Raw genomic sequence first — 20,969 nt, forward strand, 5'->3', positions numbered from 1 at the left:
TTATAAAGATGACTAACTTAAACATGGATTATTCTCCCCCCAGGAAACAGATGCAAGAAATATTCTCTCATCCAACAACAGTAAGTAAATGTGCTCAATTGTGATTTTAATTATTTGATTCTTTGCTGTGCCTGGTAATATGCCCCTCACAGCAAAGAACTGTCTAGTGATCCTCTTTAATAGCCAATTACTCTATCTTTTAATATCCATCTTGATGCTTCCAGAACAATGATGTTTCCAGAGATGGCATTTCTCAAATGGGGGAAAGAAATACAGCTCTTCAAAGCATAGGAGCAGCTCTAGCTGGTAGTCGTAATTGGGCATCATTTTGTACTTGGTGCCGATTCAGCACTAGGAACCCAGAACTGCCTTTCTGATCAAAACTACCATCGTGGGGGGAGGGGGGACTAATTAAATTCTTTTGTTTGTTCTTTTATATAAACTTCCATGGGTCCGTTCTTCCGTCTCTCCACACAGTGCCAGGAATAATGTTGAAAGCAATTAAATTAGAAGAAGGAGCAGGAAGCGAGCCCAGAAAAAGGAAGTCGCTTTTGGTCCTTTTTCCATAGCTAAGCTTAGTCAAACAGCAGCACATCCTAATTTCCTTTTTTCTCTCATTCTCTCATTTGCACCTGGCAAAACATTAAGTTAGAGGAATTCCTGTCACCCCTTCTATAATGCTGTCCTGCAATCCAGAGTTCAGTAGTTAGCTAGCATCAGGAATAAGGTTCTTGCCTCAGCGTATCACATACTTAGTATATGTAGGAAACTGGGCCAAACACTTTGTGCCACTTTCCCTTTTGATCCGCATGGTAACCCCCAAGATGGATGATATTATCTACTCTGAGGGACAGAGAGGTCAATGACTTGTCCAAAGTCACACAATTAATAACTGACAACACCAGGATTTAAGCCCAGGTTTATCTGGCTGACCTGCTTTTCTCCCGGTCCAGAAAATTTGATGGACTACAAATAAGAGTTAGCTTATTAAGAATAAATTTGCTTAATTTCATAAAGAAAATTATGAAACAATACCTATTTCAGTGCTTTAGCTGTTATTATAACATGTCATAGCTTCCCAGAGCTCACATAACAAAATATCACGAACTAGATAACTTACAAAACCTGTTGCCGTTGAGTCAATTCCGACTCATAGTCACAAGCGATCCTATAGGACAGAGCAGAGCTGCCCCATAGAGTTTCCAAGGATTGCCTGGTGGATTCGAACTGCTGACCTTCTGGTTAGCAGCTGTAGCTCTTAACCACTGTACCACCAGAGTTTCCAGGTGACTTATAAGAATAGAAATTTGTCTCGCAGCTCTGGAGGCTGGGAGTCCAAGAACAGTGTCAGCCATGTTGGTTCCTTTTCAGGCCTGGAGGGAGAATCTGTTCCATGCCTCTCTCCTAGCTTCTGGTAGCTCCAGACATTCTTTGGGTTGCAGCTGCAGTGTCACGTGGCACCCTTCCTCTGTCTCCCTGCCTCAGTGTCTCTTACCTTGTTTATAAGGACACGTGTCATACAGAATTGGGACCCAGCCTACTCCAGTGTGACCTCATGTTAACCAAACTGATAACATCATTAAAGACCCTATTTTGAAACAGGATCACATTCACAGGTACTGGAGTTAAGACTTCGATGTATCTTTTTGGGGGAACACAGCTCAACCCGTCACAACATAGTCCTTGTGATAAACTTCGCAAAGTGCCCTTACACCCACCAAGAACTGCTGTATAGTTTTCAACATGGCCTGTCTTGGAGTGTGTCAGCCACACAAAGCACATTTGGCCACAATGCAGGCTTTCATTTTGCAGCCTCTTTTTCAAGACTTTCCAGAAAAAAAAAAACAAACTATGCTATAGAAGTAAAAGTGGAGCAAAAGTGCTCTGACCCTTGACTGTAATCTTCCGGAGGGCAAGGTCCGTGACCACCTCTCCCCTGCAGTCTGGGTCTGCCTGGTGCCCAGCAGAAGGCGCTTGTTCTGTACTGACCATTCTAAATGGCAGTCATTGTGTTCATCAACCACGTCTTCTGGGCAAAGGGTGGGAGATTGAGCGCTTGCTTCTCCAGGTGCTAAAGCAAAACAGAGAAGGGGAAAATGAGGAAGCCAAGTTCACTATTCAGTCCTCCCTTCAAGTCTAGAGTGACCAGTCATCTCTGTGACAGTATGTGCCTTTTAAGAATAAAGGTCCGAGTAGGCAGATGCATCCTCTCTGCCCGTGGAGCCTACTCTGCCACATGGCTCCTCACTCCTCTCTGTGGTCTCCCCACAGCAGTGCTACTATGCGATCCGCATCTTTGCTGGACAGGACCCCACCTGCGTCTGGGTCGGATGGGTGACCCCGGACTATCACTTGTACAGTGAAAAGTTTGACCTGAATAAAAACTGCACAGTGACCGTGACCCTGGGGGATGAGAGGGGCCGGGTCCATGAAAGGTAAGGGGGCTCCCCAGAGAGGCAGGCTGTCCACTGGGCTCCTAATCCCTTCCACAGCATCTTCTCTTCTACCAACCCCCTCAAAAAAAAAAAAGGAGGGGGGAATATCCCAATCTCTCTTCAAAGGAGGAAATGAAGCACAGGCTTAAGTAAACAGGTGAAAGAGGTACTGTGGTGGTGAGGAGTGTATTGGTGCAAATAGAGGGCATTTCACCCTGTTTCTAAAGCATGACCGAGGGTTGGGAGATACAGAGAGGGAAGTGGAAGATATGGGGTCAGTCTTAAAATTTTCTCCATGATTTCTGGGCAAGCCCCAAATCCTGTGATGTCAGAATGAGACAGAATTCCCTGAGTGCTTGGAAGACGTTGATTCAGAAGAAATAAAAAGATACACCACGTTATACAGCAACTGAGAAGCTAAGAACTTCTCATCCCAAGAGTCTGTGATGTCTGGAAACCTAAAGAACATAAGAGATATAGCAAGTTTGTGAATAACAATTGCTCAGTTGAAATTAGGGATCTTTAGGGGGCAAATGGGTTTTAGGCACACCCATGCCCGCCCACCGGCACACTAGTACCGTGGTCAAAGAATCCGCAGCCAGATGTGCCCTAGAGGTGACCCAGGAGACCAGGCCTTATGGTCTCCATCCATGTTTCCCATCTATATAGGATATGATAGTGTTTTCCCTGTTCAGACATGTATAGAGATAGAATAAGTTGTTTCTCAAGCTGGCCTTTCCTCCCTGCAAAGTGAGGAACATTGTAAAATCAGTCCTCTGTAGATACCACTGGCCTGTCAAGGTCTAGTGGCCAGAGGTCAGTCACATCACTGTGTCATCACGGATCAGTGTGGGAAGGTGGTCAGGAACATGGGCTCTGGAAGCACACTGCCTGAGTCTTAAACTAGGTTCCAGTACCTACTAGGTCTTTGACCATCAACCAGTCACTGGTCCTCCTGGGCTCCTATTTCCTCATCTATAAAATGAGAATAATGGTACCAGTCTCACAGAATGGCTGTGAGGATTAAATGAGTTAATACACAGAAAAATGCTTGGAACAATTCCTGAACCCAAGCATTCAGTAAGTATCAGCTACTATTGTTACCAGGAGTTCTAAAGGTAGCACAGAAGGCTAATACACTTGGCTGCTAACCAAGAGGTTAGCAATTTTGAGTCCACCCAGAGGCACCTAGGAAGAAAGGCCTGACAGCGTGCTGCTGGAAAATCTCAGCTATTGAAAACTCTGTGGAGCACAGTTCTACTCTGACACACACAGGGTTGCCATAAGTTGAAATCAACAGCAAATGGACATAATTATCATTATTGAATGTCCATCATGGTAAGAGACCCGCAGCAGATGCTATACAACATCTGGTTTAGGTTGGAAAGAAAAGCATGTCTACCCAATGTGACCAGTCCAAAATTTGTTCTGCAGCCAAAAGAACAAAAGGCAGAAGTGTCCATCTGGTTGGGTCCACTGCCCCCCTTTGTAGGCCCTGCCTCCTCAGGCAGATTACCTGATTTATCTGAGCCTCAGTGACCACATTTATTGTGAAAATTAACCAACACGTTAGCACCTAGAATAAGACCCAGTATACAGTAGATAAGCTCACTAATTCTCTCCTGCGTAGTGACAAATAAATACAAGTTCAATTTTCACGTGTTTTAGGGTATTTTGCATTTGGTCCTTTAAAATATTGCCAAAGCCTGCCACTTCACACTCCCACAGCTTCCATACATCATTAATTGGATTCTTTGTTAGTCCTAACTGTGTTTAGTACTTTAATCACTGAAAAGCAATAATAACATGGCTGCAGTTTAACCTTTATGGAAATTTAACAATAGCCATAACTTTTTAGAAAAGGCAGTTTAGCCCCTACCTGAGGTTATCCATACTGAGAAAATGGCCCCAGAAGAGAGAAATGCACATTTACAAGGGGAATTTCCAGTCACGGGGGAAGGTGCTAAGCTTCTAGAGCTAGAAGGAACCCTAAAGAATCCGAATCAAACCCTTTGTGTTCTAAGCTAGAGCAGTCCAGAGAGGTAAAGGAGCTTTCAGAGTCTGCAGTGAGAGTCTTTTCCAGAGTCTTTCTGCCACCCTCCCTGTCCCCAGCAGAGCTGAGGAACACAATAGGAAGCCAGCTGAGTTACACCAGACTGCTCTTAGGATGTTTAAAGGAGCTGCCCTAACATTGGAAACCCTGGTGGTGTAGTGGTTAAGTGCTACGGCTGCTAACCAAAGGGTTGACAGTTCAAATCTGCCAGGTGCTCCTTGGAAACTCTATGGGGCAGTTCTACTCTGTCCTGTAGGGTTGCTATGAGTCAGAATTGACTTGACAGCACTGGGTTTGGCTTTTTGGTTTGGCTCTAACATTGGAAACCCTGGTGGTGCAGTGGTTAAGAGCTAAAGCTGCTAACCAAAAGGTCGGCAGTTCTAATCTACCAGGAGCTCTTTGGAAACCACATTGGGCAGTTCTACTCTGTCCTATAGGATTGCTATGAGTCGGAGTTGACTTGATGGTGATGGGTTTTTTTTTTTTTTTTTTTTTTGCTATGGCATTATGTATAGAGGTATAGAGCGGCTCTCTAAAGCTCACTCTGGGAAAAATCAAGTCATGTTACCTTACAGAGCTGGTCCCTCAGATGAGGTACACCAGGACCAGGCTTAGGAGGAGAGCCAGTCAGCGGCCTCTTGTCCACAGCCCATTGTGGAGAGCCCTGGGAACCACCTCTGCCACCAGGCTTCAGAGCCTTAAAGGCTCTTTTGTTTTTACAGTTTGCTTTTAAATACAAATGCCTATGCTGGAGTTCTTTGTCGTGGGGACTAGTAGACAGCTGGCTGAGAGAAGCACCCAAAGTGGAAGTGAACTAAGAGGGCAGAGGGCAGAGGAACTCTAGGGAGCTGGGAAGGAGGGAGTAGGATAGATCAGTAGTAGGAAAGTCTGCCTGGGTCAAAGCCTGCCATTGTAAGGAATGCAGGCCTGAGTTTTCAAGTTCTATAGAACACTGGACTGGAACTTTGAACCCAGATTTTTATTCCTGCCTTTTTTCCCTTTAAAAGTCTGATTACCTCATATGAACCTCAGTTTTCAACCTCTAAGTGGGAATACCACCATCCATGTTACCTGTCCCACAAAGGTGAATTGACATTGAGCTATCTGAACATTGGGCTCCATGGAGGGAGGCTGCCCTCCCTAAACTGAGTAATGGTTCATGCCTGGCTAAGCTGTGCTGAAGCTGAATGCATTCACATTAAAAATATATATATATATATTTTGGGGATGATGGGAAAGCGTCATAGGAAGATTCCTGGGGTATTTCATTCCTGAGCCATGATTACAAACTGCCCCAGTCCAGGATTCTGTGCCTTTTCCTCTCTCTTTTGGTCTTAGTGTGAAACGCAGCAACTGCTACATGGTCTGGGGTGGGGACATAGTGGCCAGTTCCCAAAGATCGAGTCGCAGTAACGTGGACCTGGAAATTGGCTGCCTCGTGGATCTGGCAATGGGCATGTTGTCCTTCTCAGCCAATGGGAAAGAACTTGGCACCTGCTACCAGGTAAGGGCAGCTTTGGGGGGGCAGGGGAGACGTCCCAGGTGTGGGTGCTTGCAGCTGTGTTTCTCCTTCTCCTCCATCCTCAGCACCCCCACCCACAGCATCTCAAGTGGCTGAGCCAACATTTAGGAAAACAAAAAAAAAGGAAGAAGAAAGCAAATGACTTCATCTCGTGCAGGAAAAAAAAAAAAAAAAAAAAGCCCAGTGGGAGAAACTATCATATTTATTGGTTCATTAGCTATGTTGGTGATCTTTCTAGAGCATAAAAAGGCTTTTCCCTGGTGTCCGGCTCTAAAAGTTTATTCAGTTATTCCACAGATACTCCTCTTGCACCTTCTATGTTACCTGCATTTTACAAGGTGCAAGGTTTAAAAGGTGAACAGAAATACTCCTCACTTTAAGAAACTTCTCTATTTAAAATCCAGACCTATAAAAATGGATTACTTTGCCAGGGAGTATTCTTTTTGAATAAAGGTTATTCATGTTCCCTGTGAATTCCTTGCAAGATTCTTTCCAAGATAGACTTTATAAATAATGTGTTTCCCTGCTTTATTGACTGTGAACTTCCATAGACCTACTTAGAAAAACCATCAATTATACACAGGTAGATTAACCTGTCATTCACCACAAGCCTGATCTTCTTTAAGCAAGATTTTCATCCCCTGTGAGGGCGTAGTGATTAAATGCTATGGCTACTAACCAAAAGGTCAGCAGCTTGAATCCACCACGTGCTACGTGGGGCAGCTCTACCCTGTCCTATAGAGTCGCTATAAGTCGGAATCAACTCGACAGCAAAGGGTGCGGCCAGGTAAGCTGGGGAAATGCCACATTTTGGATCCTTTTCTTGAAGTTTTGCAATGAACGTTAGCACACAAAAGACTTTGAGAAATACTTGAGAAAGAAACCTGTCTAACCAAGCAGTTCTCAAGTTATTGACCAAGAAAAGCAATTTTTTTGTTACTTTAATAATTAGCAGTATTCTATAAACCAAGGGTAAGGAGTTAAGTTTCTATATGAAACATTCTTGATGCCCGAGGAGTAGAAATGGAGAGCAGGACATACGTGTGGACAGAAAGTTGTAAAGGAGTTCAGAGAAGGAAGAGCTCGCTTTCATTAAGACTGGACAGGACCATGGTTTCAGGGGACATCTAGGTCAATTGGCGTAACAAAATGTATTAAGAAAACATTCTGTATCCCACCTTGGTGAGTGTCATCTGGATCTTAAACACTGGCAAGCAACCATCTGAGATGTATCAATTGGTCTCAACCCACCTGGAGCAAAGGAGAATGAAGAACACCAAAGATACAAGGTAATTATGAGCCCAAGAGACAGGGCCACATAAACCAGAGACTACATCAGCCTGAGACCAGAAGAACTAGATGTTGCCTGGCTACAACTGATGGGTGCCCTAACAGGGAACACAACAGAGAACCCCCTGAGGGAGCAGGAGAGCAGTGGGGTGCAGACCCCAAATTCTCGTAAAAAGACAAGGCTTAATGGTCTGACTAGAAGGACCCCGGAGGTCCCAGGCCTCATACCTTCTGTTAGCTGAAGACTAGAACCATTCCCAAAGCCACCTCTTCAGACAGGGCTTGGACTGGACTATAAGACAGAAAATGATACTGGTGAGGAATGAGCTTTTTGACTTAAGTAGACACTTGAGACTATGTAGGCGGCTCACTATGTGGGCAGCTCCTCTCTGGAAGCGAGATGAAAAGGCAGAGGGGGACAGAAGCTAGCTGAATGGACACTGGGAATACAGGAGGGTGAGGAGGAATGTACTCCCTCATTTGGGGGAGAGCAACTAGGAGTATATAGCAAGGTGTATATAAATTTTTGTATGAGAGACTGACTTGATTTGTAAACTTCCACGTAAAGCACAATAAAAAGAAAAAAAAGACTAGTCAAGAGCCTGTAGGCACCCTTCAAACTTGGAACTGAAATCACTCCTGGAGATCACATTATAGCCGTACGGTAGACAGGCCTATAAAATGAACAATAACACCAGTGAGGAAAGTACACCTCAGAACAATCAACTGCACAAGACCTAAAGGACACCATTTGCCCAGAAGCAAAGCTCAAAAGGAAGGTAGGGGCAGGAAAGCTGGGCAAATGGACACGGGGAGCCCAGGGACCGAGGGGAGGGGAGAGAGCGCCAACACATTCAGGAGTTTGCAGCCAGTGTCATGAGACAAGCTGTGTATAAATTGTTGCACGGGAAACTAATTTGCTGTGTAAACTGTCTACCTAAACAAGAATAAAACATTAAAAAAAAAAAAAAACAATGGAACTAAAAATTCTGTTTAGTAAATGCTTTAGGAGAAAAAAAAAAAAACAAGACTGGTCAGGAAAGGCTTCATTGAGGAAAAAGTCTCTAAACTGGATTTCAGAGGAAAAGGTATTCTTCCAGATGGCAAGGCATGCTCCAGCTTGAAAGAAGGGCACGAGAAACCTGGCAGGGACAGGGAAGTTTAAAATGTGTTTGAGGAATGCCCAGAATAGTATGGAGCTTTTGTGGGGAGTGGTGGGAAACTAATTTGGAAAAATCAGCAGATATTAGTAGGAAATGGGAAGCCACTGAAGGCTTCTGAGCAGAAGACTAGCATGCAGTGTTTAAGGCAGCCAACAATCTTCTCGGGTTGCCATCACAGTTCACTAAACCCATTGCTGCTAAGTCGAAGACAGAGTAGAGCTGCCCCATGGGGTTTCCAAGGAGCAGCTGGTGGAATTGTACTGCCGACCTTTTGGTTAGCTGATGTAGCTCCTAACCAGTGTGCCACCAGGACTCCACTCATAGCTAACTAAAGAGAAAACCAAACCTGTTGCCATCGAGCCTATTCCAACTCAGAGAAACTCTATGGGACAGGGTAAGACTGCCCCAGAGAGTTTCCAAGGAGCGCCTGGTAGATTCGAACTGCCGACCTTTTGGTTAGCAGCCATAGCTCTTAACCACTATACCACCAGGGTTTCCCATAGGTAACTAGAGCAGATAAAAACATCTAACTTTTATGGGTAGATACAACACTAGATTCCAGAATCAGCCCCAGACTATACCCTCCAGGCAGGAGAGCCTCCAAGCAGTCAGTTGTCTGGCCTGTGGTTGAGTGATGACGTCAGGTGGGACACAACAGAATAGCCACCCAAACCCAAAATGTTTGGTGACCAAGAACAGGTACACTGAACCCTCCCTGGGGCCTGGGACAGTGTGTTATATTGAGGTAGCTGCCCCATCCTTCTAGAACCTCCTGCAGCACCTCCTCCCTCTCCTGGGAAAATGGGGGCATTATCAGTGCTTGATCCAACAGCTGGGGCCCAAACAGCCATTTTCAGAAAGAGGCCTTTGAGGAACCAGGCTTTGAAGCAGCAAGTAATGTATTCTTCTTCTAGTACTTTCTTATGATTCCGTCTTCCCCCCAGTCCCTAGATAAAATGTTTATATACAGTGCTGCTCTCCTTCAGAATCCATTAACTTTTCCCATTAACTTTTTAAATGAATTTGACTGAAGGGTCCTCCCTGAGCTACAGAGAACTCTTAAAAGCATCTTATAACTTTTAAGGCTAGCTGGGCTATGGAGGGCCAAATAAAACAAAAACTAACATGCTGGCATTTTCAGCAGCTGTGATTTGGATGCCTCAAGGCAGAACTAGTGATGTTGAGATATTGCAACAAAGATGACGTTATGGCAGCTTTTGCCCCATATTTCACACTTGTTCCTGGGTGACTTGGAGCTGGCCACTTCTCTGATCTGCGTGTTGGCACCCACCTCCCAGAGTGCCTTCTCTTCTCCCCATAAATAAGTCCTGATGACTCTCCTCAGAAGTCCCAGTCAGCACTCCAGCCCTGAGAAACGTTGCTGTGAATGAGAGTCAGGGCTCTGCCCGGGGCACTCAGGAGGCTCGCACCCAGCCAGCCCCCCTTCTCATTCCATGCGAGACAGTAGCATGTCTGGTCTCCTAGCAGTTAGAATAATTGTTATTCTGAAGCCGTAACCATTTTCATCTTTCAGTTGTCTCGAGAGGAGCACAAAAAAACAGGACAGCAATATTTATACGCTGGCTTTCTATTCAGAAAGGACCAGTAACCAAAATAATGAGAGAAGTGCCCTCTCAAACAGTGTTTCTAGACCTCCCCATTAAATATCGCTACACAATTTGACAAGCTTTCTCTGTCCCACTTAATGTAATCAGTGGAAAAATGAGAAAATGTACATTCAAGAGATACTCCATGGTGATTGGCACCCCAGTCACGCTGCCCGGAGAGCAGGTCCAGCCATGAAATACGGGTTTTTGACGGGGGTTAGCTTTCCATTCAGGTCAGTTCCCAAGCCCTGACCTTCACACATGATTAGAAATAAAATGTCTGTTAATACAAGGACAAAATAGATCAGCTAGTGATAAAAGGTGCCTTAAATACAAAAGGAGCCCTGGTGGCCCAGTGTTCTAAGTGCTCAGCTACTGACTGAAAGGTCAGCAGTTCGAACTCACCAGCCGCTACAGGGGAGAAAGATGTAGCAGTCTGCTTCCATAAAGATTACAGCCTTGGAAACCCTATGGGGGAGTTCTACTCTGTCCTATAAGGTTGCTTTGAGTCTTGATCAACTCGACAGCAACAGGTTTTAAAAAACAAAAGGAAAGAAATCAGAAAATGGGAAACTACCATAGGTTTCTAAGCAGGAACATGGTGCATCGTGGCAGCCCCAAACCCAGACTCGCTACACACTGCAGAATGTAAGCTTCCTTTATGGATTGAAAAGATACGTGGAGGTCCTAACTCCTAGAACCTGTGAATGTGACCTTGTTTGGAAATAAGGTCTTTGAAGATGATATCAGTTAACATGAGGTCATACCGGAGTAGGGTCCTCATCCCATCTGAGTGGTGTGCTTGTGAAAGAGGAGAAGAGACAGAGAAAGAAGGTGGTCATGTGATGAAGGAGCTACACTGCAGCTGCAAGGTAAGGAACACCTGGGGCTACCAGAACCTGAGAAAGACAAGAAAGGGTATTCCCCTAGAGCCTGCAGAAGGAACAAGGCCCCACCAAACACCCTGAATTCAGACTACTAGGCTCCAAGACTATGAGACAGTAAATTTCTGAATACTTTGTTACAGCAATCTAGAAAAGTAATACACTTCCCATCTAGAACGTAAGCTCCCTGAGGGCAGAGGCTGTCCGTCGTATTTGCTGCTGCGTCCCCTACAGACAGAGCAGTACCTGGCACCTAGTAAGTGCTCGGTATATATTTGTCGTCAGACCCACTGACTTGGTTGGAAGGCACCTGTGTTACTTTTTTATGGCTTTGTAACAGGTTTCCACAGATTTAGCAGCTTTAAAAGAACGTTGTTGACCTCACAGTTTTATAGGTCAGAGTCCAGGTGGGCTTGAGTGGGTTCTCTTGCTCAGGTTCTCTCAAAGGCTGAAATCAAGGTGTTAGCCAGACTGGACTTTTGCCTTGAGGGTTCTGGGAATGAATCCACTTCTGAGCTCATTCAGGCAGTTGGAAGAATCCAGTTCCTTATAGTCGTAGGTCTGAGGTTCCGAGGTCTCTGTTTCCTTGCTGCCTGTCAGCCCAGAGCTACTCTCTGCTCCTATTGGCCACCTGCATCCCTTCTTACATGGCCCCCTCCATTTTCAAAGCCATCAAGGGCATGTCCAGTCCTTCTCATGCATTGAATCCCTCTGACTTCCCCTTCTGCCCACAGCCAGAGAAAACACTCTACTTTTAAAGGACTCCTGTAGTTAGATTAGGCCCACTGGGATTAACTCCCTATCTTAAGGTTAACTGATTAGTAACCTTAATTATACCTGCAGAATCCATTTTGCCGTATGACATAATCACAGGAGTAACACCGGGAGTGAGGTCATGAGTGCCATCTATAATTCTGCCTACCATGTCACCAGTTGCCAATTTTAATGTGTATATCCTCATTCGCCCATACATGGTATTTTCTTCTTCTGTTAGTAATTGAAGAAAAGTTTCCATTGTTCAGCATGGTGGGAGCATGTACTCGGCATGTTAGAAATAAACCTACCCCAGGAGGTTCTAAATACTCTCAAAGCACCTGCTCTGTGCAAGAAGGTTTGAGGAAGGCTCGGGAGTTTGGCTGGGCTGTTTATGCAGCTTGCAGGGACCAGTCGTGAGGGGCCAGTCCATGTACCACCCTTCAGGTTCTAGCTCCCTGTACTGCTGTGATTTAGTTTAGCATATGAAGCCTGGAGTTGAGTGCATTTTTCTCCCCCCATGAGCACAGTTTCATGGGCTTCCTGCTGGTCCAGGTGACATTTTCTCAGCCACTAGAGCTTCGCTTGCTTAAGGTTACAGTGGTTTGAGGGCCACAAGTTATTCTAGATGTCACATAATAGATGTTTGAAGAATCTGAGGGCCAGACCAGGGATAACTCTTGCCTTATGGCCAAAGTCAGAACAGCATCAAATCAGAATTTTGTATTTGTAGCTCTCACTGCTTAAACCTAGGGTCTGGCACAAAGCAGGCATATCATAGACATTGTCTTAGTTACCTAGTGCTGCTGTAACAAAAAAGACCGTAAGTGGGTGACATTAAAGAACAGAAATTTAATTTCTTGAAGTTCAGGAGGCCAAAAGTCTCAATTTACCTCTAAAAGTTTATCCTTCTTTGTGAGTAGCCCCATGAGATTTTTGGCATTCCTTGATGTTCCTTGGCTTACCTTGATGTTCCTTGCCTCTCTCCTGTGTGTGTCCCTGTGTCTATTCTGCTCTTTATATAAGTCAGATTAGGTTTAAGGCCACCCTTCTCTTGTATGACTTCATTAACATAACAAAAGAAAAACTATTTCCAAACAGGATCACATCCAGGGCCAGGACTTCAATACATATTTTAGGGGGACACAATTCAGCCCTCAGCAGAGGGTGTTGACTAAAACACCCAGTGACTTAGCCAGCTATGGTTTTATTACTCTTGGCAAACCTCTTGCTTTGTTTTGGTTTCCAGGTGGAGCCCAATACCAAAGTGTTTCCAGCAGTGTTCCTACAGCCCACAAGCACTTCTTTGTTTCAGTTTGAGCTTGGAAAGCTGAAGGTATTTATCTGTCTGCTTGTCTAAAGGCCATGGCAACAGAAGTTAGACTTGACCATTAGGGGAAGAATCCCATCAGAAAACAAGGGCACCCCTCTCCCTTCTCATACTCCCTCCAGCTTTAGTGCTCCTGCACCCTACACTTGCCCATGAAATTCAGATGACAGAACATGTGTTCTCGTTTCTTTCTTCTCCGCCTTTATTGGATATGAGAAGAATTAATTAACGCTCATATAACCCATTATGCAAACTCCTAATTAATCCTGGTAAAGCCATTAGAGACCCCCTGGACGCATCCGATTCTCTGTAACTTATAATAACCATATTGGCTATCATGGGCCAGTCACATTATCCCGCAAGTGAGAGTCTCTGTATTGACCTGTGTTTTCTTATCTGATGCCTTTCCGCCTTGCAGAATGCAATGCCCCTGTCGGCTGCCATATTTAAAAGTGAAGAGAAGAACCCAGTCCCGCAGTGTCCACCTCGGCTGGACGTCCAGACCATCCAGCCTGTGCTCTGGAGCCGCATGCCCAGCAACTTCCTGAAGGTGGAGATGGAGCGGGTGAGCGAGCGCCATGGCTGGGTGGTACAGTGCCTGGAGCCTCTGCAGATGATGGCGCTCTACATCCCGGAGGAGAACAGGTACTGGGGGACCCAGAGAGGAAAGGCAGGCCTGGGAGGCAAGTGAGGTGGGGCCAAACAAGCCCACAGGGAACCAGGAGCATCGTCATTGGCCAAGGGCCTTACTTAATACTAAAGTGACTGTAAGTTTCCCCAAAAACCTCAGTTTCTGTCTTTATCTTGTCCATTTACTTAGACATAGCAGGAAATTCAATATGACGTGCCTGCCACAGAACCTTCATTGTAGCTCCTAGTGCTTGAGCTCAGGGAGCATTTCCATATCTTTAATTAAAAGCCCAAATGATGCTGAAATATGCATTATTTGTGACAAGAAGAGCAAGAATGATGCCTGCCTGTTTACTTAGAGAACCAAGAGTCACGCTCCTGGTCTTTCTCTGTTAAGATGTGTTACTGGATTATGGCCTGCACCATAGGTTCAGTCCCAACTCAATCATTTCCTAGCTGTGTGGCCTTGGGCAAATTATTCATCCACTCACCTGCCTCAATCTCTCATCTATACAGGAGGGAAATGACCACCCAAAGGGTTGCTGGGAGGAGACAATGAGATGGTATAGGTGAACATCTAGCACGGTTTCTGTACATAGTAAGAATTAAATAAATTTCATCGTTGCAGATATTTTTAAGCCTTGATCTCTTTGACTAAAAAAGGAGAGTTATGAAGGAGAAAATGGGTGGGTTGCTACCTGCAGAGCTCCTATTTAGATATCCCATTGGATCATGGGCAGCAGCAGGACCGGATAGTGTAAGAAAGGAACAGAGAAGACCAGAAGCCTAGCTGAGTAAGCCAGTTATGGAGGATACTCAGGTCTTGGATGGCTAAAGATCAGGAGAAACTAAACAAATGGAACATATAAGCAGGGATTAGAGCCCAGGGCCTGAATACCCAAAACCAAGCAACACACAGGCAATTAGAATGCTAAAATCAGGAAGGAAAAAGTAAATTGGATTATGCCAACGACTACCAGGATAGAAAGTGTTTGCTCTGTGAACAAAAGAGTGCAGGTGTGTTTGTTTGCAATAGAGGGAAAGCCTGATGGATGATGGTAGATTACAGTTATACAGATGATGATAGTGGTAGATTGACAAAGGACTGTGGCTGTGTCTTCTAAGGAGCTCTTATATCTGGAAACAGGTTCTACTTGCTCCTACAAATATGAGGACCAAGTCACCTCTGCCATATACCTGAATTTTTTTTTTTTTTTTTTTCAGTTTAGGGCTTTTGGTTTCCCTAATAAAGGGGACTTTGGATTTGGTGAGCCAGTTAAGCCTTGTAGATTTTGAGGGCCTCGTAGGTAGAAATGGTGGATTATCAGGAACCGGTTATGGACGAGAGCTAAGAGAGGAGTGGTAACTTTTAAGAGAAAGTGTGACAGACTCCACCATCCTTCTACCCACTCTGCCTATGCTGGGTTGGTTGAAATCTTACAGGATTCAGAGACAGAACTGTGCCAAATTCTGTTACATTTTCCCGGTGGGTGGTTGACTGCTTGTCCCATCCTCAGGTGTGTGGATATCCTGGAGCTTTGTGAGCAGGAGGACTTGATGCAGTTCCATTACCACACTCTGAGGCTCTACAGTGCTGTGTGTGCCCTGGGAAACAACCGAGTAGCCTACGCTCTGTGCAGCCATGTAGACCTCTCCCAGCTCTTCTACGCCATTGACAACAAGTACCTCCCTGGCCTCCTTCGATCCGGGTTCTATGACCTACTCATCAGCATCCACCTGGCCAACGCTAAGGAGAGGAAGCTGATGATGAGGAATGAATATATCATCCCCATTACCAGTACCACCAGGAAAGTTAGCCTGTACCCAGACGAATCCAAGAGGCATGGACTGCCCGGAGTGGGCCTGAGGACATGCCTCAAGCCAGGGTTCAGGTTCTCTACCCCTTGCTTTGTTGTGACCAGTGAGGAGCACCACAAGCAGAGCCCTGAGATTCCCTTGGAGATTCTCAAGACAAAAGCATTGAGCATGCTGACAGAGGCCGTGCAGTGCAGCGGGGCACACATCCGTGACCCTGTTGGGGGCTCTGTGGAATTCCAGTTTGTGCCTGTGCTGAAGCTCATTGGATCCCTGCTGGTCATGGGGGTGTTCAATGATGAAGATGTTCAGCAGATCCTCCTGCTGATCGATCCCTCTGTGTTTGGGGAGCACAGTGGGGAGACAGAGGAGGGAGGAGAAAAGGAGGAAGTGACTCAGGTGGAGGAGAAGGCAGTGGAAGCTGGGGAAAAGGCCAGCAAGGAAGCCCAGGCTCCAGTCAAAGGCTTGTTGCAGACCCGGATACCTGAGTCCGTCAAACTGCAGGTAATTCATGGCAGCAGAGACTGTACCCTTGGAAAGGGCCTGGGGGCAGACAGTGCAGCCTGATGGTGATGCTGAGACTGGGGGCACTTGTCTGTACCTGCTTATGAAAGAGTGTAGCAGAGATGCCCAGAGACAGGCATCTACCAGTAGTGGACACTTGTTTCCAACGTGAGTGCAGCCTTTAACGCTCCCCAACCCGAGATGAAAACACTAACCCTCGTCAATAAGGCACATGCTTTAAAATTGTTTTTCTGGTTGCAGTGAGTGTTTGCCCTGATCTTATCTCCTACCCTTTCGGACCAGAGTTCTCTTTTGTGAGATAGCTGTCTGGACATGGGAAGAAACCTTTGACTGTGGACTCAACCAAAAGTAACTAGCTCATTGGACGATCTTATTCATCACCATGGTCTCATCACCCAGCTGATGTGGACTTGTTGCTCTAGTATTAAAATAAACTGCCATGAGAGCTAAGGAGAGCACTCATGCTTACTTACAGCTGCCTACCTGGTACCTAGGAACCCTCAGTGTTTTCTCAAATACAGCCTTTCCAGATGTGAGCCAGCATCAGTGATAGCTTGTGTCTTCTGGGCACTTATAAAATAGTAATGAAAATAAATAGAGTAGAAAGTCTGTCCCAGTAGAGAGAGCCTGAGCTCCAGTGTCAGGCACCCCTGGGTTGCTGGGTTATCCCTGGTCCTTGACCTCCTTCACAAGCTATGTGAACTTGCCTGAGTCAGTACCTTTCAGAGCTTTAGCTTTATTACTTGTAAAATGTGGATGAGAATATAATAAAACATAATATTAAAATGTATTTTTATAAAACACAATATTAAACATATTTTATCATAATACGTATTATGATAAAGGTATCTACAGTAGAAACTCCCTTATGTGATGGGATGAGTAGTTGGTCAGTGTCTTAGTCACCTAGTGCTGCTATAACAGAAATACCACGAGTGCATGCTTTAACAAAGAGTTTATTCTCTCACAGTCCAGTAAGCTAGAAGTCTGAATTTAGGGCGTCAGCTCCAGGGGAAGGCTTTCTCTCTCCTGTCAGCTCTGGAGGAAGGCCCTTGTCATCAGTCTTCCCTTGGTCAGGGAGCATCTCAGCACAGAATCCTCAGGTCCGAAGGACATGCTCTGCTCCTGGTACTTCTTTCTTGGTGGTATGAAGTCCCTATGTCTCTCTGCTTGCTTCTCTCTTTTATATCTCAAAACTGATTGGCTATAGACACTACCTGATCTTGTAGACCTCATCACTATAACTGCTGCTAATCCATTTTATTATATCATAGTAATGGGATTTACACACATAGGGAAATCACATCAGAAGATAAAATGGTAGACAATCATACAAGGGAATCATGACCCAGCCAAGTTGACAGATATTTTGGGGGACACAATTCAATCCATGGCAGTCAGTCAATCTAAAAGTTGAATATAGAGGAAGAAGCATAAGAGATTGTACATGTATACCTTAAACAATTTATTAAACTATATCACTGTGCTATGTTAACATAGAGCTAAGACCTTTTCTTTGATGTGAGTCCACTGACTGGCACTTGGCGTCCTCTTTTTGCGTAATGGCCCCTGTAATACGTGATCTACATCTGGCAGTTTGGGTATCTTTAAAGTAGACAGCAGACTTAAAGGTACTTGTAAAGCAACCTGAGTGCAGAATGCTTCTAGGTTTTTATGATTTTCTCCCAATTTTTTGGTAGTTATATGACTAACACCCAATTTTTTTTTTCTTTAACAACTTGCTTTTATAGATGCTCCCTACTCAATTCAACTTGGCTTTCACATTTCATTGCCTCACATAGTACATAACTAAATGATGTGGTAGCAAACATGACGAGCACCAGCTTTGGGTCCTCATTGAGCTAGTGGGAGCAGATATACCAGAGAGTGTGCTCCTAGGAGAGAGCATTGCACATACCGGAGGCATCCATCATCTGTGTACCGAGTGGCCCAAAACACCAAACCCAATGCCATCGAGTCGATTCTGACTCTTAGTGACCCTATAGGACAGAGTAGAACTGTCCCGTAGTGTTTCCAAGGAGCACCTGGCAGATTCAAACTGCTGACCTTTTGATTAGCAGCCGTAGCACCTAACCATTATGCAACCAGGGTTTCCAGACCTAGTGGAGAGGTCCCTTAATTCCTTGAGTTGGTTAGGTGGAGGTGGGTTAAAAGAACTTCTTTCATAAAAATATCAGGAATACACTGGGGATTAAAGGAGATAGCATATGACAAGTGCCTGGGACAGTATCTTGCGCATAGTGCTCAGTGAGTTATGGCTATTATTATTTGTATAAGTTACAATAGTGATAAGATTAGTAATCATAACAATCATAAAGAACGGACTGCAGAAAAGCTGTGCAGGTAAGCAAAAACAATGGAAAATGGGGAGGGAAACAAAAGTCACGATTTTCCCTTATTTCTGGGCACGGAGGGAGCTGGTACGCACATGCCCGATTCAGTGGTTCTTTTTGTACTGAGCTTAGAGCCCTGGGGAAACGCTTTCTTAGAAACGCTGTTCTTTTTCCACAAGTGGATTTACTTCTGTCTTTAGGGAGCTCTTTTTCATGTTGTTCCCCCAGGGTAAGTGATGAACAGCTGTTCTCTGGATTCAGGTCGACTTAGATTTGAAGAGTATCTCTATGGTTAATAGACATCTCTATGGTTAAGTGACACTGGACCAGTTACTTAAATTATCTAAGTCTCAGTGTTACCTTCTATAAAATGGGGACAATAGCTACCTCACCAGTGTACCTAAAAACCCATTGCCATCAAGTTGATTCCGACTCATAGCATTCCTCTAGGACAGAGAAGAACTGCCCCAGAGGATTTACAAGGAGTGGCTGGTGGATTTGAACTACCAACTTTTTAGTTAGCAGCCTAACACTTAACCACTGCACCACCAGGGCACCAATGTACAGAGAGGGTGAATATATAAACATGTATATTTTCTTGCTGTTGCAGATGTGTGAGCTCCTCAGCTATCTCTGTGACTGTGAGCTGCAGCACCGAGTGGAGGCCATTGTGGCATTCGGCGACATTTATGTCTCCAAGCTGCAGGCAAACCAGAAGTTCCGCTACAATGAGCTCATGCAGGCCCTGAACATGTCTGCAGCCCTGACCGCCCGAAAGACCAAGGAGTTCCGCTCACCCCCACAGGAGCAGGTGAGAACCCCTTCCTGAGCCTCTACCGGATTCCTGTGAAAAAACTTGAACCCCACAGAGCCAAGGCACGTGAAACTGTTAAGTGCCTAGGGTAGCCACAGGGCTGTGGAAAATTAAAAGACCCACCAGGATACCAGGAGCCAGATATAATCCAATATAGATCAGTCACAATGACACTGTGACAATGAGGAAGATCAGCCCGGTGTCTTGGGTGGGGAAATACCCTTTTTTAAACTGCATATAGAGCAGGAGTTCCTCCCTTCCCTCACCCACTCCTACCTCCACCACTATCACTGAGTCAAAGACCACATCACTGTCAGGATTCAGTTTTCACCTCAGCAGGGATCCATCCCCTAGAAGCATTTCTGTCCGGCACTTGCAGAAGTCACTACCTCTCTATCAGGTATCAACAGAATGTACTTAACCTGTGCCAGTGTGTAAGAGTTGGTGCACAGCCTTCCTCGTCTAGTGCGTCCAGACCCCTTGCCAAGTGGCTGTGACCCTCTCAAAAAGCCACCCAACCCCATGAAACCTGGAGAACAGGATTCAGCAAGTGAGCCATCTTTTGTGAAGGGCTCTGTTCACGTTCCGCACTCCCCCGTTTTGCGCTCAGCCTTGCCTATTGGGAAAGCTGCTTTGAAAAGAATCAGAAATCCCGGTGAGAAACTGCTAACCGAGGAAGGATATCTTGTAGAGTAATGGTTTCCATTTATTCCCTCTGCTCACTTATCCCTGCAGGCTGGTTGGCCACTGCTTCCTAAAAGTTCAAAAGAGAAGATAGCTCTTTCAGTGACAAGAGGAGTTTTCTGTCTCTGAAACTAGACCTTTGCATCTTATATTTAATAAACACCCTATCTGTAATTGTTGCCAGCATAATCACCACCATTTATATTAATAGCACAACCACAACTTGGTCCAGTTACTTTCCTAGTCTACCTTATAGACTAAACTCATTGTCGTCGAGTCGATTCCAACTCATAGTGACCCTATAGGACAGAGTAGAACTGCCCCATAGGGTTTCCAAGGAGCGGCTGGCAGATTCAAGTTGCCAATCTTTTGGTTAGCAGCAGAGTTCTTAACCACTACACCAGCGGGGCTCCACTTTATAGACTATAAATATTGTTGTTTTTAAAATGATGCACATATCTTGGCTTTTACGAGAGTCACTTGAATGATGCTGGCCTTGCTTAAAGAGCAGACAAACCTTATAATCTCTTTGTTAGAAGCAAAATAAGAAGGCCTTTGGATTGATGGAATAGATCATTTGTTAATGCTGAGGCATGGAAAATGCAGCAAAGGCTTTACAAATGTTGTCAGGCTCCTTTTATGATGGCAACAGGTATGAATATCATCTTCCTCATTTTACTGGACAAATTCTGGGTCATTTGTTTGTGAATGATGGGAAGGCAGAATGATGTGGTCATTAGAGGGCCAGCATTTCCTTCAGACTGCAGAGCTTGCATTCTAGCTCCCCTGGTACTTGCTCTGTGGTCTAGGGCACGTTACCTCTCCAGGTCTCAGATCCTTCATCTGTAAAATGTGGATAAAGTTTGTATCTCCCTCCCAGGGTTCTTGCAAGGCTCTCATGAGATAATTCATTTTTAGAGCCCTTAGCACCAATGCTTATCATATAGTGAACATGCTTAACAAACCATTAAGCAGTCTACTCTAAACCCAAAAGTTGGTAATCTGAACCCACCCAGAGGCACCTTGGAAGACAGACCTGGAGATCTGCCTCCAAAAGGTCACTGCCTTAAAAACCTGTGGAACTACGGAACAGTTCTACTCTGCATACAT

At 45.1% G+C, this 20,969-nt stretch overlaps 1 protein-coding gene across 1 annotated transcript in view; it reads left to right on the forward strand.

Annotated features, from left to right (window-relative positions):
* RYR3 (ryanodine receptor 3) overlaps nucleotides 1-20,969 on the forward strand; it is a 446,068-nt gene that overhangs the window by 220,418 nt on the left and 204,681 nt on the right. The window contains exons 32-38 of the mRNA XM_064291963.1: nucleotides 44-80; nucleotides 2,272-2,435; nucleotides 5,827-5,992; nucleotides 12,957-13,043; nucleotides 13,456-13,682; nucleotides 15,185-15,986; nucleotides 18,972-19,172. Of these exons, the coding sequence (XP_064148033.1) occupies nucleotides 44-80; nucleotides 2,272-2,435; nucleotides 5,827-5,992; nucleotides 12,957-13,043; nucleotides 13,456-13,682; nucleotides 15,185-15,986; nucleotides 18,972-19,172 (1,684 nt within the window). The remainder of the gene's footprint in view (nucleotides 1-43; nucleotides 81-2,271; nucleotides 2,436-5,826; nucleotides 5,993-12,956; nucleotides 13,044-13,455; nucleotides 13,683-15,184; nucleotides 15,987-18,971; nucleotides 19,173-20,969) is intronic.

This window comes from Loxodonta africana, chromosome 10 (assembly GCF_030014295.1).
Source record: "Loxodonta africana isolate mLoxAfr1 chromosome 10, mLoxAfr1.hap2, whole genome shotgun sequence".
Classification (NCBI taxonomy): Eukaryota; Metazoa; Chordata; class Mammalia; order Proboscidea; family Elephantidae; genus Loxodonta; species Loxodonta africana.